General features: G+C 62.3%; 3 protein-coding genes across 3 annotated transcripts; 1 reads left to right on the top strand and 2 right to left on the bottom strand.

Moving 5' to 3' along the window:
- Positions 1–1,774: 1,774 nt before the first annotated feature.
- LOC116963735 (histone H1.10) lies at positions 1,775–3,312 on the top strand. The gene has a single exon (XM_033001288.2). The coding sequence runs from the start codon at positions 1,894–1,896 to the stop codon at positions 2,578–2,580; it is 687 nt and encodes a 228-aa protein (XP_032857179.2). The 5' UTR covers positions 1,775–1,893; the 3' UTR covers positions 2,581–3,312.
- A 3,358-nt stretch (positions 3,313–6,670) lies between these two features.
- Positions 6,671–9,189, bottom strand: LOC116959507 (histone H2A type 2-B-like). Its single transcript, XM_032984229.2, has 2 exons — positions 9,110–9,189; positions 6,671–9,010 (listed from the first exon to the last, which is right to left on the bottom strand). Exon 2 carries the CDS (start codon positions 8,938–8,940, stop codon positions 8,560–8,562), a length of 381 nt encoding a protein of 126 aa, XP_032840120.1. The 5' UTR covers positions 8,941–9,010; positions 9,110–9,189; the 3' UTR covers positions 6,671–8,559.
- Positions 9,190–10,772: 1,583 nt separating this feature from the next.
- Positions 10,773–16,532, bottom strand: HMCES (5-hydroxymethylcytosine binding, ES cell specific). The gene is made up of 7 exons (XM_042799317.1): positions 16,400–16,532; positions 16,115–16,339; positions 14,153–14,296; positions 13,681–13,800; positions 12,987–13,147; positions 12,341–12,533; positions 10,773–11,934 (listed from the first exon to the last, which is right to left on the bottom strand). Exons 2-7 carry the CDS (start codon positions 16,295–16,297, stop codon positions 11,728–11,730), a joined length of 1,008 nt encoding a protein of 335 aa, XP_042655251.1. The 5' UTR covers positions 16,298–16,339; positions 16,400–16,532; the 3' UTR covers positions 10,773–11,727.
- Positions 16,533–16,541: the final 9 nt, after the last annotated feature.

Below are 16,541 nucleotides of genomic sequence, written 5' to 3'. Positions count from 1 at the left end.
TGTCCTGTGCCCCCCCCCCCGCCCCGGGCGACGCCCCAGTCCTCCTGCCCGAGGGCCTCGCAGGTCCCCGAGACCGGGTGCAACTCATCGCAGGGATGCCTGGCCACGGCTGCTGGGGGGGGGGGGGAGAACCTCGCAGTTATGAAAGGGGGGGGTGTCGCTCAGGGGTGGGGGACACCCATACCCCCCCACCCCACCCCCCCACACACACACACACAGACACACACACACACAGACACACACACACACAGACACACACACACACAGACACACACACACGGCCGGTCAGGATCCGGCCCCAGCACGGGGGGTGCCCGGCGAGTGGCCCCCACGGACACCCCCTCCTCCCCCCCTCCACGGCGGGCGGCGGGGGCGCGGGCGAGGGAAATGGCGGAGAGGAGCCGGGGGATGGGGAGAGGAGGAGGAGGAGGAGGAGGAGGAGGAAGGGGAGGCGGCGGGGCTGTGCGGGCTCGGCGCAGCGTGCGTGGGCAGGGGGCGGGGTGCGACAGCGTGTGCATGTGTGTGCGTGTGCATGTATGTGCGTGTGCATGTGTGTGCGTGTGTGTGTGTGTGTGTGTGTGGCGGGGGTACGTGTGTGTACACGCCTGTGCGCGTGCACCGTGTCCCCGCACACGCCTGCGGGCCCCGGCGGGCACGCGTGTGCTGGCTGCGGGGATGCCCCTGCGCACTCACACCCTCGAACCCCCACGGGGAATTTTTGTGTGTGTGTGTGTGGCACACAGATCCCAGTCTCAGGTGTGGGGGGGCCCCTCCACGCCCCGGCGCGCGGCAAAGGGCGGGAGTGGGGCATCATTGTGCACAGCCCCCCCCTCCCAACCCTCCAACCCCGGGAAATGCCAGGATTTCCCGTGTGTGTGTGTGTGTGTGTGTGTGTGTGTCTTTGGAGGGTGATCACAGCACCACTTCTGCCCCCCCCCCCAAACCCATGCATAGTTGCGGCCTGCAGCTGAGCTAAGAGCCGCGGCCCACCCCCGCCTGTGGGGCGCGGGGGCTGCAGCGATTCACTGCCCCCCCTCCCCGACACACACCGTGCCAAGCTGGGGGCGCCCCCCCCCCAGTGTCCCCCCTCTCTGGGCCGGCCGCGTTGCCCGCATCCTCCGCTGCGGGGCGATACCCGCGCGGGGGCGGGGGGAAGGGGGGGGGGGCACACCCTACAAACAGGCCTCCCCCCTCGGGGGCCCCGTCCGGGCGGGGGGGAGGGGGGGGTCGGTGGGGGGGGTCGGCTGCCGTTCGCCGGGGCGGGGACCCCCGGCCTCGTCTCGGCGCTTCCGCGCTGCTGCCGGCGGCCGCGGGAGGGCGTCGCCTGTGTTAGTTCCCTCCGGAGAACCCGGGGCCAGCGCCGCCGCCGCCGCCCCCCGCCGCCCCCCGCCTCCCCCCCCCCGCGGCGGCCCCTCTTGGGCGGCGGGCGGCGGCGGCGGCGATGCCGGGGGGGTCCGCCGCGAGGCTCCAGCCGCCGCCGCGCCGGGCGCCCCCCTCCTCGCTCCCGCCGCCGCGCCGGGCGCGCCCCCGAAATCGCGGCGGGGGGCGGCGGGCGGGGCGCGGCGGGGGGCGGGGGGGCGGCGGCGGGGTGGGGGGCGGCGGGGCGCGGGGCGCGGGGCGGGGGGGGCGGCGCGGGGGGCCCGGGCGGCGGCGCGGGAGCCCCGCGAAAGGGCCCCAAGAAGCACAAGTTGGAGCTGGCGGCGGACCAGGCTGTTGTTGTTCTCAACGTGGTCCGCCCCGCGCCCATATAAAGGGCGGCGGCGGCGCCCGCCCCGCCAGAGCGGCGGCGGCGGCAACGGAGTGAGGCAGCAGCGCGCCGCGCCGGCCCCCCCGCCACGCCGCGGCTGCCCCTGCCCGCCATCGGCCTGCGGCCCGCGCCCCCGCGGCGGCACCATGTCGGTGGAGCTGGAAGAAGCCGATCTGCCTCTGACCGAGGCGGAGGAAGTGCCGCTCGCCCCGGAGAAGAAAGCGGCCGCTAAGAAGGCGAAAGGCGGCGGCGGCGGCGGAGGAGGCGGCGGCGGCGGCGGCTCCTCGCTGTCGCCGTCGAAGAAGAAGAAGAACAACAAGAAGAAGAACCAGCCGGGCAAATACAGCCAGCTGGTGGTGGAGACGATCCGCAAGCTGGGGGAGCGCAATGGGTCCTCGCTGGCCAAGATCTACAACGAGGCCAAGAAGGTGGCCTGGTTCGACCAGCAGAACGGCAGGACCTACCTGAAGTACTCCATCAAGGCGTTGGTGCAGAACGACACCCTGCTCCAGGTCAAGGGCACCGGCGCCAACGGCTCCTTCAAGCTCAACAGGAAGAAGCTGGAAGGCGGCGGCGATGGGGGCGCGGGCAGCAGTGCCCACAAGTCCCACAAGAAGGCGACGGCCTCCACGTCCCGGCGGGCGGATAAGAAGCCAGTGACCAAGAGCAAGAAGCCCGAGAAGAAATCCCACAAGAAGGGAGCCGGCGGCGCGGCGGCGAAGAAGGACAAGGGCAAAGCCAAGAAGGCCACCAAGAAGGGAGCCGCGTCCCCGGGGGGCAAGAAGGTGAAGAAGTCCGCAAAGCCCAAGGCGCTCAAGAGCAGGAAGGCATGAGAGCGGGGCGCGGGGAGCCGCCCCCCGGACTGCGAGCCCCGCCGCACAGACTGCTCCGCGGATGGACCCCAGGGACCCGCTTTGTCTTTGTGTCGCTGACTCGGCTCCGCAGCCGCCGCCGCCCGCGGTGAGCGGGGCCGCGGCCGCCCCCCCCCCCCCCCCCCCCTTTCCCCTTCTCCGGCGCCTTATTTCCCCTCCCCCCCCACCCCGCGGCTTCTCCCCGATCGCGCCCTTTTGTTTTCGGCCGTGCCCCTCCCCGCGTGTAAACGGTTCCCTACCCCCCCCCCCTTCTCCCCCTCCCCTCACCCCCCCCCCCCCCCCCCCCCCGGTGCTTCACAGGGTTTTTTCCCGCCCGGTTTCCATAGCAGCCATTTTGCGGCGGCGCCCCCGCTGCCCCCCGCGCCACGTGGGCCGGCTCCCGCCGCCCGGGCCCGCCCCGCCCCTCCCGCCGGGCGCACCGTGCCTGCCAGCCGCGAGTTCGAAAAGCCACGGCGCCCCCTATTGGCTCCCGGCCCCCGCCGCCATGGCAACGGCCCGTTGGGCGCCAATTGGCTACCGCGGCGTCGGGGCGCTCTTAAAGGGCCAGCGCTCGCGGGCGGCCGCCCGCCCCCTGGCGGGACAGCCCGCGGGGCCCTCGGGCCGCCGGTTCAGGTCGCATCGTCAATGGCCTTTAATTTTTTTTTTTTTTTAAATCGGTTTTGGGTTGTTTTTTTTTTTTGTTGGGAGGGTGGGGGGGGTTTTGTTTGTGGTTTTTTTTTTTTTTTTTTTTTGTGTGTGTTTCTTTTGTTTTTTTCATTTATCGTCGTTTCAAATAAATTGTTAAAAAATGTCGAGCTGTCCTGTGCTCCCTGCAAGCACCGGGGGCGAGGCGGGCGGGTCCAGCCATGCTGTGCCGGTCCCCGCGGAGGGATGGGGGGAGTGGAGTGGGGGAGATAAGGGGGCCCCCCCCCACCCGTCCAGATGTTACTGCGCCAGAGCGGGGCCCAGGGGGGCTGCGGCAGAACTGCGCCCTGCCCCCGGGGGAAGCTGCGCGCCGGGAAATGCCGGAGGAGGGGAGCGAGGGTTCCCCTGCGTGGAAGCTGAAGATGGGAGGGGAACCCACGGCGGACACCCCGCGAAACAGTCCCCCCCCCACCCTACATACATCCACCCCCCCAGTTGGCGTGCCACAGCACCCGGGATAGAGGCGGGGTGGGGGGCGGGCAGCCCCCAGGGCACACACCCCCACCTCCACCCTTCGCTTAGAGCCCCGGGCGTGGGCAGCTTTTCCCCCGGGGGCTCCTGCTGGGCCCGGGCCCGTCGCCCACCCCGCGCCTCCATGGCTGCGCCTATTTATAGCTCGCACCGGCGAGGTTGCGTAAATCCCTGCCGGGGATCTGGGCCATCTTGTTCTGCAGGGGCGAGGGATGAGCCCGCAGCTCCGCACCCAGCGACCGCCGGGGACCCTCGGCTTACAGCGGGGTGGCAGGAGAGGGCAGGGAAGGGGACCCCGGCCGCAAGTTTACCCCCCGTGGCCGGGCAGGGGGGGGGTGAGAGGAGGAGTTGCCGTTGCGCTGTACCCCGGGGGGGCTGTGGCGGAGCCCGCAGCGGGGCAGCGCTGCCCTGGGGCCGGGCTGGCTGTCACCAAGCCCTCGGTCACAGCCTCCCCCAGCCGGGAAGGAGAGCGTCGGGAAGGGGCATCACCCCAGAGCTGCTGCCAGCCCCTCCAAGCTGCCGTCCCCAGAGCAGCGACGTGTTCCCGGTGCCCGGGGAGCGCAGCACGGCTCGGGCCGGCACACAGGCCCCCCGTGAGGAGGGGACAGAGGGACAGTGGCCAGCCAGTGCCTGGGGACGGCCACAACCCCGGCTGAGGGCAGGGCCCTTTTGGCGCTCCCGAGAAAGGAGCAGCCCCCTCCTCCAGCGCCCAGCCCCTGTGCCCCCGCCCCATCCCTGCGCCCCTGGGAAGAACAAGCAGGGAGAAGGGCAGCAAGTTTTACTCCCTGAAGAAAGGTCCATCAGCTAAATTAGGCAAGAGGAGCCAGCTCTGCTCCTCGACAAGCTCAGCCATGTTCTGAAGCTGGGAGGCTGCAGCCTCCCGCCACGGCTAAATTTAGGAGCAGCAGCCGCCAGGTCAGGCCAGCCACCATCCTGCTGCCCACGCGAGTCTCACCCCACGCCTGAGCGCCTGCCGGCAGCCCCGGGTACCCCAAGAGACCTGCTGCCTTCCAGCAGGGATTTGCAGTTGTCTCCTTAGTCAGTAGATGACACTGCAGGTCTGGAAGGGCTGGAGAGGATGCCACCGCCGCGTCGGCCACCGTCACGGTCGGCAGCGGTTGCCCTTCAGATCCAGCCACCAGCTGGAGGGCACAGGGCTGCAGGCAGGGGATTCTCCCCGGGGGCACAGCTCTGACCCACCAAGCAAATGGCTCGGCTGCCGAGGGGCTTTACCTCGCAGGGAAGCCACCGGAGGCATTCCTGCAGGCCGGCGAGGGCTCGGCCGCCAGCCTCCGGCTGCCTGGCCGAGGGAAGGCAGCAGCGTGACGCGGCGCCCGAGCCCTCGCCGCCCGGTCAGAGGGGCTGGCAGTGCCGTACCGGGCGGGTTGAGGCCCCCGAGGGAGCTCCCAACAGGTTCTGCCAGCCGCGGGGGCCAGGCTCTGGAGAGAAACCCGAGCCCCGGGGACTTCCAAGGGCCCACGGCTCCAGAGTCATCGCCCAGACAGACGCAGCCAGTGCCAGAGCTGCGGTACACGGCTGGGGGAGGCTCCGCTGCACGTGGCGAGGTGCACAGCAGCCTCCCACAGCAGCCACCTTCAGCTCCTGGTCTGTGCTTATCTCACCTTGAGGTGCCCAAGAGGAAGGAGGGGAAGCGCCCTGCAGCCCCCCTGCCCTCTCCCTGAGGGAAGCCAAGCCCAAGGGACACCCTTTCAAGCTCGTGTGACCTCTGTGAAGGCTCTACTCAGCCAAGTCCTTCCCATTTTATGAGCTCAACTGCTCTGGTGCCACGAAGCAATCAGAAGAGCCAGGACCAGCAGCACGGCTCCGAAAATCCACAAGACCCACCTCTGGAGCTGCAGGCTTGAAGGCGACAAAGTCCGTTCCAGCTTTCTAATGAAGACCGAAGACTTGCGTTCTCCTCGTCACAACGACGTTCGGATGTGAAGTTTAGGAGGTGATGCAAAGGCCAAGCACTTAAGCAACGCTTGGCGCGACAGACAGGATTTCCTTTGGTCTGCCTCGCAGCAGGCCAGCTTTCCCAGCCGGCCTGCCACGCGGCTGGCAGCGGAATTTCAGAACAAGCTGGAGCTCTGTGGTGTGGGCACGATGTGTGCCACCACCTCCTGGTTATTGCTGCAGGCATCACCCCCGCCAGCCCAGGCAGAGCCACGCAACAGCCAGGGGGGCTACAGAGCCACCCCGCCCCGGGGGTCCCTGCCCCAGGGCACCCCTAACTGCTCTCTGCCGTTTGCCTGGACAGCACGTTTGGTAGGGCAGAAGGCGGCGTATCGCCCTGTAGAGACCAGCCCAGCAGCTCCAGTCCTTCACCTACAGCCTTCCACAACCCAGCACAGAACCTGCCAGCACCCAACCCTGACCTGGAAGTTGTCTAAGCTCCCTCAAAGCCCAAGCTGGGAGGAACTCCAGCGTGCACACCAGAAACCAGAGCAGTAAACGGGGAGCTGTGCGAAGAAGGGAGAGGGTGTCAGAGTAAGAAACAGCCTCATGTCTCCAGGCCTCCTCCCTCCCCACCAGCATCAGCTTCTCCTCCAGTAGCCCATCTCCACCTGCTCGTCTGCCAGGTCACCCCAGGGGTGCCGGGGCAGCCCCTTGATGGCAAAAGCACCTCCTGAGGGTCCTGGGCCCCGCTGCTCCCAGCCCAGGGGCAGCTCAGGCATTCCCACAGCAGGGAGAAGAGCCAGAGAAGGGGTTTATGTGCTCTCAGGGTAGGAAAGGACTATTTGTCTGCATGAAGGACACAGCAGGACCACTGCTAGGCCAGATCTGTTGTTTTACTAGTCCTTCCCCAGTTGGAAAAAAAACAAGCCCAGACACCAAGCTGCCACCAGATTCAGTAGGTTTGGTGAGGTGACAAGACACAGCACATTCGACAGCATTCAACAGGGAACCAGTTTAATCAGATATTGGGTTTGCACTGTTCTTTTCAGTATCACAAGTTCTGCATTTTTCTAAGAAATACAAAGCATTCTCGGGTTGTACAGAATGCTGGTCCTGGCGAAGACAGGAGGGAGAGAACAAGACACTCTGATACAGACACGTTGACCTCCACGTGGGGCAGTGGCAAGGAAACCCCTCGTCCCCACCTCGCTGACAGAAACAGTCACTTTACAGGAAGACGAGAGATCCCAGGGAGTCCGTGCCGCAGCAGCGGAGCCGTGCCCGGCTGCCCCCCACCCACCCGAGGCCAGGGTACCCCAGCATAACATGTCTGTAACCCCTCATTAGCACGACACTAATGAACACACCCCTTCCACGTTCCACAACAGAGCGAAAAAACCCCTTCATAAAACCCGCTGACAAGCATCCAGGTTCATCTACTCTATAGATAATAATAAACTCGGAGCCAGGGTTAGTTATTTCATCCACAAGATAAACAACTGATTCAATAGGTTGAACGCATGCTACTTACAGCACATAAACAGAAGTTGCTCATTGTTTTTTTTTTTTTGTTTTGTTTTTTTAACTTAGAAAACATGTTATGAAGGTCTACAGTCTGATTGCCTAGACACTGTCACATGCACACGACTATCGGCCTCCACAGAAGCGGGCTGCTCTGGGCAGCAAGGAAAGCTGTCTCTGCATCAGCTATTCCAGGTGTCACGGGACAGCTAGCCTGCCCCCATGCTCACACGTTATCCACAAAGCCATTAAATAAATAAAACACTAGCTAAGAGTGGGCTTCTATACAAACCTTAGGTTGTTTTCAAAAAGAAATATTAATCCATCGAGGGTTACAGTTAACAGATATCATAATTGCTTTATTTCTTAGAACCAGAAATAGTGTTGAACAAACAAACAGCAACAAAAAAAAAAAAAAGACACAGCATGTCATTTCCAGAAGTGCAACCAGGGTACAGGGTAGCTCTCAGCGAAACGAAGGGCTTCTGCAGCTGGAGAGGAGGGGAGCCACGGCAGAAGATGGCAGCTCCCGCTCCCGGCGGGCGCCTGACCTTGCGACGCTCTCCGAGGGGATTTGTCACTGCAGCCTCCACCCCACCCCGCTAGCGGGACCCACAGCGCATGGGACCACCGAGTCCCCCAGCACCCACCAAGCCCCCGGGAGCTGTGGGAAGGTGACTTTGCAGGGAGACACCCCCAAAAATAAGAGACCTTAAAATAACAAGGACCAGAGCTTCTTTACAGTATGCAATGCACTAGCTTTACCATGAACAAAACTAAGACTAACAGTCACTTCTTGCCAACGGAGAAACTTTTCCTCCTTTTCACATTTTCCAGACCCCTGCTCCCCTCGCTGCAGTGCGGCCGGGATGGCATTGCTGAGGGGGGGTGGGGGGCACAGCAGCAGTGAGTCCCGTCCTCGCGCCAGGGCAAGCAGGGCCAGCTCAGGGGGGCCCTGCGCAGCCCCAGGGCTGGCGGAGGGGAGAGGCAGCCGGTGGTACCCTCGGCCATCCCCACGTCAGCCCAAACAATCCTCAGCAGCTCTGCACCGTAACCCAACCGTACAGCTCCAGATGCCACCCCTGCTACTGACAGCTGTGATCCAGCTGCCTCCGCCAAAAATACTTCTTCCACAGGAAAGAGGGGCAGGGCAGGGGGCACAAGCAGGGCCTGACCTCACCCATGCTCCCCCAGCACCCCATCGCAGCCCAGGCTGGGGGAGTAGTGGAGAGCTAGCAGGGTGCTGCCAGGGCTCACCACCCAGCCCGGGCTGGGGGCAGGAAGGGGAACCCCAGCCCCTTTGGGAGGGCAGATGGGGCAGCGGTGAGAAGGGGGCCAGAGGGGGAGGGAAGGGGGAGGCAGCGCTCACTTCTTCGAGCTCTGCGTCTTCTTGGGCAGCAGCACGGCCTGGATGTTGGGCAGGACGCCACCCTGGGCGATGGTCACGCCGCCCAGCAGCTTGTTGAGCTCCTCGTCGTTGCGGATGGCGAGCTGCAGGTGCCGCGGGATGATGCGCGTCTTCTTGTTGTCGCGGGCCGCGTTGCCCGCCAGCTCCAGGATCTCGGCCGAGAGGTACTCCAGCACGGCCGCCAGGTACACCGGCGCCCCAGCGCCCACCCGCTCCGCGTAGTTACCCTTCCGCAGCAGCCGGTGCACCCGGCCTACGGGGAACTGCAGCCCGGCCCGCGACGAGCGCGACTTGGCCTTGGCCCGCGCCTTGCCGCCGGACTTCCCCCGGCCCGACATGGCCGGCAGGCAGCGGCCCCCTCGCCGCCGCCGCCCCCCGAGAAGCGCCGCGCACAGACGGTCCCGGCGCCTGCAGGGAGATAAACGCCGTTACATCGTGCCGTTGCACCGTGTCGCCGCACCGGACGCCCCCCCCCCCGGTCCCCGCCCGCCGCCGCACCGCCCTTACCCGCAGCAGCCGCCGCCGCCGCCGCTCCGCCCTGCGCGCCGCCCGCCGCCGCACTGCCAGCGCTGCCGCCGCCGCGCCTCGGATATCCCTGCCCGCCCCGCCGCCCGCCTCCGCCCATTGGTTACCGCGGCGGCCGGCGCGGCGCTGATTGGTTATCGCCTCGATCCCTGATTTGCATAGGGCTCGCAGCGCCCCGGCTCTGCCGCGGGGCCGGGGCCGAGGGCAGCGCCGGGCGGGGAGCGCCCCGGCTGTGCCCCTCGCTGCGGGGGGGGCCCCGCTCGCAGCCGGCCGCGGCCAGCGCTGCCCCCCACGCCGGTAGCTCCTTCCTGGCTGCGCCGGGGCCGAGGGAAGCCCAAACCAAGACAGGGTGATTTGCCCGGAGCCCCCGTGGGTATTCCGACAGCGCTGCTCCTCACCGGCTGTCCCTTTCACCTTGCCCAAACGGCGAGCCCCCGCCGCGGGATGCCTCTCCTGGGAGGGTGCCAGGGCCTGCGAGCGGGGGGAGGGTGCTGCGAGGAGGGGGGAGTCCCCTGCACTCCCTGGAGCATCCCCCCACCCGCAGTGAGCGCTGCCCTCCCTGCCAGAGCGCCATCATACCTCGAAGGGGAAAGCTGTCCCCGAGCCAGTTTGGGGGGGCCGGGTCACACTGGGTTGAGCGTGGTCATCTCCTCACCAGGTAGAAGCAACTGCTGCAAACGGTGTTGGGCGAGCAGCCAGGCTCCAGTTTAAAGGTGGTGTAGTTCAGCAGTAACACCTTCTCCTTAAACCATCAGCGTGTTTTTTCGGTGATGATGTTGCTGGTGCTCACAATCTGGAGGGAGGTAATCTGTACCCTGTGTCTTTGCATTGCCCCTGCCTCTCCAAGGAAAGGATTATGTTCCCCAGAGTGGGCCAAGGTGAGTGTCCCCCACTCACGCTCAGCATCTTCACTCCCTCCATAGCAACTGGAGACCTGAAACGAATTTGGGATGAGCCTGTGACCTTTGGAAAAGCCTGATCTGCAGCTAGCAGCGACCAGCCCAGGGCAGCTGAGCTGCTCACCCTGGGGGAATGATGGCCTGGCAGGGAGAGAAACCTCCCTTAGTGCTCCTGCAAGGCGGAGGTGACGGCCCCAGCACCTGAAGACTCATTTATTCTGCCAGGAGCTGCTACTGCAGGGACTCTCTTGCCTCACTCAAGTCACCGTGGGAGGGATGAGGAGCCAGCTAGCACCAGAGTTTCTGTCTGGAAATCCTAATCTCACCCCAATTTCCTGTAAACTAGGAGACCTTCTGGGCTCAGCCACCTCCATGGCATGTGAGGGATTTGGAGACGGGTTTGGCTCTGAGAGCGCTCGGGGATCCTGGGGTGCCCGTCCTGCAGCTCCTGCCCCGGCCCCGCTGTCCCTCCCCAGGGACGAGCCCCAGCTGTGGCCACCCCTGCAGCTCCTTGGGGAGAGATCACTGGAGAGGAGCCCCAAAATCAATCCCTGGGGAATATTTTCCACTGGCAAATAGAAATGCTTCAGCAACAAGGCCCTGCCAGTACCCTGAGAGTTCAGCAGCGGGTAGCTGGTTTTCCCCACAGCAGATGGAAAGGAGGTATGAGCTCTGCCTGAAAAATAGGAGCAACAGGGATGTGGGTGGCCAGAGGGACACAGACACACTCATGGACAAGGGCACCGTGCAGTCAACCAGTTAATTCCAATTTATTGTTTCCAATACAAATGAAGTACTGCTTTCCAGTAAGGGTCCCACTGTGTAAGGCTTTTGGTCTGTAACATCTGGCTCTGTTTACAAAATCTCTGACCTCAAAAACAACTGCCCTGTGCTGTTCTGTAATGGCACTTTGGTTATCTGGGCTTTAATGAATGACCTTTATGAACAAGGCAGAGCGCATCCCTCCACAGATCAAGAAAATCCTCTCTAAGTCTTCAAATCCCATTAACAAAATGACTGTACTAACAACGTGACCAAGACATGCTGTCCCAGGCTGCTGTCCCCAGGGAAACCCAAGCACAGCCCATTTCCCCTCAGGCACTGCTTAAACATCTCCCTGTTCAGGAGCCACGAATGCGTGTGGCAGCACGGGTGCAGAGCGGGATGAATCTGGCAGATCTTCCCAGCCTGGGGTTTCATCCTCATAATTATTGCATGTTCTTCTGTCCTGCAGCCATCTTTGGAGGGCGATAGTATTAGAAAGGAACTTGTGCAGAAACAGTATGAAATAAAATAGAAAAGAAGTATTGGTTTAATACCAAAAAAAGGGTGAAGAAAAGAAAACAGGACACACGAACTATGAATACTGTCAAGAAGGCAGAAGCTACTCTTCCCTGGCAGGCTGAGATGCTTCTCAGGGCTTTATCTTCACTTGGCATGAGTGACTGGCAGGGGAGAGGCCAGCAGGTTATATTCACTCCCGTCAGCACAAGACAAAGCCAAAACCTTTAAAGACAAACACCAACCTTTAACAAAACACAGAGAACAGAGACAGCAACCTAGAGCATCAGATCAACACCTGAGAGACTTGGAGAATCTCAACTCCAGTCTGCAAAGCCTTCCAAAAAAACCCAAAACCATTCTTCATTTTGCTTAGGAAAATCAGGAGGAAAAAGGATGGCCAGCCATCCCAGCTGGTGCCTATGCCTTGCGTTTCTTTGCAGCGGGCTCTCCTTCCTTCCTCAGCCACTGCTGCAGGATATTGGTGCTGGTTTTCTTGGGCGAAGGGCTGTGGATGAACTGACTTGTCCACCTGGGCAAATCATTTTCTTTCTTCTGGGGAGAGTCCTCTTGGGAGTTTTTTAACCAGCCCAGCATCACTTTGCTGCTTGGGGTGGCTTTGACCTCCTGGAGAGACAAAAGGCAGTGTGAGAAAAGTCAGAAGCACAGCAAGAGCCGGGCAGAGAGCCGGCTGCGAGAGCTGGTCCAGAATGGGATGCGCAGGCTGGAGCAACGGCCCGGCCTGCAATCAGGTACATCTGCAGGGGGTTCCCTGGGCTGCTGCAAACAGGCTTGTTCCAAGCCCCATTTCACATGGAATTTGCCTCATTTGGCAGAGAAATCCTGGCACGAGGTGACAGTTTATTTCTGGAAGCGGAGGGAAGGGAATCTGTTTGGGGCTCTGCACTCCAGCACGGGCAGGCCCTGCAGACGCTGCCTGCTGCTGCCCTTCCTGCAGCCTGGCAGCTCCAGCCCTGCTCAGGGACGTCACCACGGCCGAGCCCTCCCCTGCCAAGCCCCTGCCAGCACTCGCCTTCTTTTCTCCCAGCTCAATGGGCACGAGACACTCGGGCGTGTTGTTGCGGATGCTGTTGACAAAGGTGGACACTGGGTGGAAAACGATGTTCTCTGTGGGCTGGATGAGTTTAACCGCTTCTTGAGTTGGCACTTCAGCAAAGTCCAGCCACTTCCTGATGGCCTCGTCCCCATCCAGGATGGCTGGCATCCTAGGGGACAGGACAGTCAGACCCAGAGCCCAGCACCGGTACGGCAGAGTGGGATGGCAAAAGCCAGGCTTGTAAGCTAGCAAGGAGCTAGCAGCTCGGGGGGAAACGGGGAAAACCGAAGTAGCAGGATGCTCTCCTGCAAGGCAGAGCATGCATTCGCTTTGCCCAGGTATCTGCTTTGCTGGAAGAGGCAGAGGGGTTGACTGCCAGGCCCCAGGCAGGGAGCCATCCAGCTCCGGCTGCCACCCACCACGGTACAGGGATGGTGATTTATGGAAAGTGTGTGAACCAGTGACCCGAAACAAGCCGGTAATGTTTTAACATTTTTCTCCCAGACATCGGGAGGAAGCAGGACTCCCTGTCTGCCGGCTGCCAGACCGATGTTTAAAGGCCTAGCTTTCCTCCCTTGCCCCCCTCCCCGGCCCTGCAGCCCCCTTGCCCGCTCTCACTTGCCTGTGATGGATGAAGCTCACGTCCTTGGAGGCATCCACGGTGATGATGGTGTAAGTGTACAGCATTTCTCCTCCCGCTGGCGGCTCCCAGCAGTCGAAAATCCCAGCCATGGTGAGCAACCTCCAACCTCTCCACTCGTCATCTCCCTCCGTCCCTTCAGCCTGCAGGAGAGAGGCCCCATCGCCCCGGTTGGTGCTGACCCACGGCAGACGAAGGATCACAGACTTGCCAGTGCTGCAGCAGGTCAACAACTCAGATCTAAAGTCATTAACTGAACTAATTTGAGGGCTTTCCAGGAGGTAACTCCAAGAGAGCCTCATCTTCCCTGAGGCAAGCCAGCGCTCTCCTCCCCTTCTGAACATCCCAACGAAAGGAAAGAGGTAGTGAAACTCCCAGCCCAGTCCCCTGCGAGACACATCGCCTACCCATGCAAATATCTGGCATGTGGGGAGCAGTGACTGTGACGGCGGGGAGGCTGCGGCACCGTTTGCAGCCAGGGGACCGCAGTGGCAGGGCCCACCGGCCACAGGGATGCCAGCACACTGAGCCCACCACAGAACAGAGCCCTGTTGGGAAGGAGAGACCCCCAGAGGTGGGCACAGCTGGAGGGAAGGGGGCTTTTCCCTGGGCAGCTGGAGGGAGCAGGGGCTCAGAGCTGGGCACGAGCGTTCAGACACGGTGAGAGACTCCGTACCGCAGCATCCTTGGTCTGAGGGAAGTAAATGAAATATGGCTGCTTCCCCCCACTGTTCTGCTGCCACTCGTAGAAGCCATCCGCCAGGACCACGCAGCGCCTGCCCTTGAGGAGAGCACCCTGGGGGAGAGAAAGCACAAGCGAGAGGTGAAAAGCAGCCACGGGCAGCCTGCGAGGGAGGACGAGGGCTCCTGGGACCACCCAGCCCTCTCCCTCCCTCCTGGGGCTCCCCTAAACTGCCCCACGGGGTGCACAAATGCCACCACCAGAGCTGTGATGAAAGATGAGCTTCACCAGCAACCACCTTTTCAGTTCTTTTTTTTAATGCAATCCGCCAGCGCTGCAGTACAGGGAGTTACTCCCCTGTGCAGCAGGCAAACGGTGACGGGTACTCGCTAGGGAGATGCTTCAGCTCTGGTTTTGCCGATTGCAAGATCTCTTCAAGCTGGACACAAAGACAGCAGCAACTCACCTTGTAGGAGGACTTCTTCAGCATGGTGTCACTGCGGCAGTTGGAGGTGTTAAACTGCATTTTGGAGGGGTCATCCTTTTTGAACCAGGAGGGAACCAGGCCCCAGCGCATGTCCATGAGGACCCGCTCGGAGGAGTCGGCATCCTTTCAAAGGAGACAGAGAAACACCGCGGGTCAGAGCCACGTCGCAGGAACCATGAGCATCCCCACAGCTTGAGAAAGGGGCTTCACAGAGCCCCGAGAAAGCGGCTTCTCCCCTTGCAAGGGGCGAACAGGCTGGTGTCTCTGCCGAGAGCTGAGCTGGGGCTCGCAGCCCCTCCAGCACCAAATCTGCCTCTGCTCTTCTGCAGGTATATCACTCGCAAGCCATGCAGAAATAGCCAATAATTATAACCCTTTGCATATTTTTAACGGCTTTCCTGTAAGAATTAATCTTCAACAGAAAACACAAGAGTATTTTGCAGGAATAAATAACCAAGTGTCTCCAGGGCTTGCCCAACAACTCTCCAGAGGAACAAATGCAGTTTTCCTTCAATGGGCAGTGCCCAGACACATGAGCTCCCCAGCTCTTGAGTAAAAAAAAACTATCAGGCTCGTGTTAAGGTCCTCAGAACATTCCTCTTTTTACAGTGAGCACGCTGCAGGGCGTAAGCCTCACCTTTAATTTAATAATGTGATTTCTACTCTCCTGGTTCACTTTCACTCCTTGCACTTTGCATACCATCTGCCTTTGGACAATGGAAATGGCTTGTGGCTTTCACTTCTCCCCCAGCTCACTCTCACCTTCTGCCCGCAGCTGCCAGCACAGAGCTGGGGCGAGCGAGGCCCCCGAGGGCATCTGCTCCCAAAAAGATGCAATAGATCTACATATACCTACTATAGGTGTATATATACAGGGATGTGTATGTGCCTGGTTTTGTGAGGTCTTCCAGAGCCTCCCACAGCTGAGGAGCGGCACAGAGGGGCACCTCAGGCCATGCCGGGGTCCCCACAATTTGCACAGACGGACAACGCAGCCCGTGTCTGCATCACGCTCCCAGCCCCGTGCTCCCCTGCGCCACGAGCTCAGGGGTGGCTCTTGGGGGGATGTGGGACCCCTCGGTCAGAAAGAAGAGCATGAAGGATGTCGGATGGCATCGCCCACACCTCTCCAAAGTGGCCCCACCGAGGCATCCCCCCCTCCCCTGCGCTGGGAGCGGCTGTGAAGCACAGCAGCCCCTTTCGCTGCCCCACGGGCCAGGGGAGGAGAAGGGGAGGTAGCCCAGGTTGGGGGGTTTTGGTTCAGCACACCCTGCTTCACCCCACTGAACACGAAAAAGCAGCAGTTCGCTGGGCACCCTCTTATACGGAAACCAGATGAGATGCACAGACGGTTGTAGAGGCTGCTCAGGTTGTCTGGGGAAGGTCTGGTGAAGCTTAAATTAGCCGGGATAACGGTCACCACAGGTGTACAGTTATTTTACAGCTCTGAAGTTAAGATTTTTTTTTTTTTTTTTCTCTACCTTCCCCTATCAATGCAAGCTGGACACACTTAGCAGCGTTATGAAAAAAAAAAAAAAAAAAAAAGCCTTAGGAAAGCAGAATAAAACCAGCAGAGCAATTCTAGACAATTGGGAAAAATTTCTACCCCGGTTAATCGCTCATATATGAATTTTTGCAGAAAATACAACGCTACGCTGGAAGCACGGTACTGACTCCCCACTCTCCTCAGGAACACGTAAACGCTAACAAGAAGAGACGCTTCTGCACTTGGAGAATTCAGTACCTGCCCGGTACAGGAGCAGAGAGAGGCCGGGGGAGCCGCGCCGCGGCGGGAGGCTCAGCCCCGCTCCCACCGCCCGGCCGACCTCCCCGGTAAGCCCCGGGACACCCCGCGGCAGCAACGCGCTGGCAAAGGGCGGCTGCCAGAGCCCGTGCTCCGGTTTGGGGGGCGAGGGGTGGGGGGGGGGTGGGGGGAGGTACCTGCTGGAGGTGCCGGCGGGAGAGCAGCACCGGGCCGCTGGACTGCGGGCCTTTGTTGTAGGAGGGTCGGTACCGCTCCGCCTGGATCCACTCGGGCTGCCGCCGCCCGCCCCGCCGGTCGCGGTAGGCGCAGGCCCGGCGGAGGTTGTCGGCGCCCAGGGAACAGGCCGTGCGCCCGCACATCCCGCCCGGCTCTGAGCGGGAACGGACACGGACACGGACACGGACACGGACACGGACACGGACACGGACACGGACACGGACACGGACACGGACACGGACACGCCGAGCGCCGCGCCGCACTTTGCCCCGGAGGGGGCGTGGCCCGCTCCCGGAGGGGGCGTGGCCCGCTCCCGGAGGGGGCGTGGCCCGCTCCCGGAGGGGGCGTGGCCCGCTCCCGGAGGGGGCGTGGCCCGCTCCCGGAGGG

This window comes from Tyto alba, unplaced genomic scaffold, assembly GCF_018691265.1.
Source record: "Tyto alba isolate M040663 unplaced genomic scaffold, T.alba_DEE_v4.0 Super-Scaffold_3, whole genome shotgun sequence".
Lineage (NCBI taxonomy): Eukaryota > Metazoa > Chordata > Aves > Strigiformes > Tytonidae > Tyto > Tyto alba.
The sequence above is the reverse complement of the archived record's forward strand: the minus strand, read 5'-3'. Positions and strand labels throughout refer to the sequence as shown.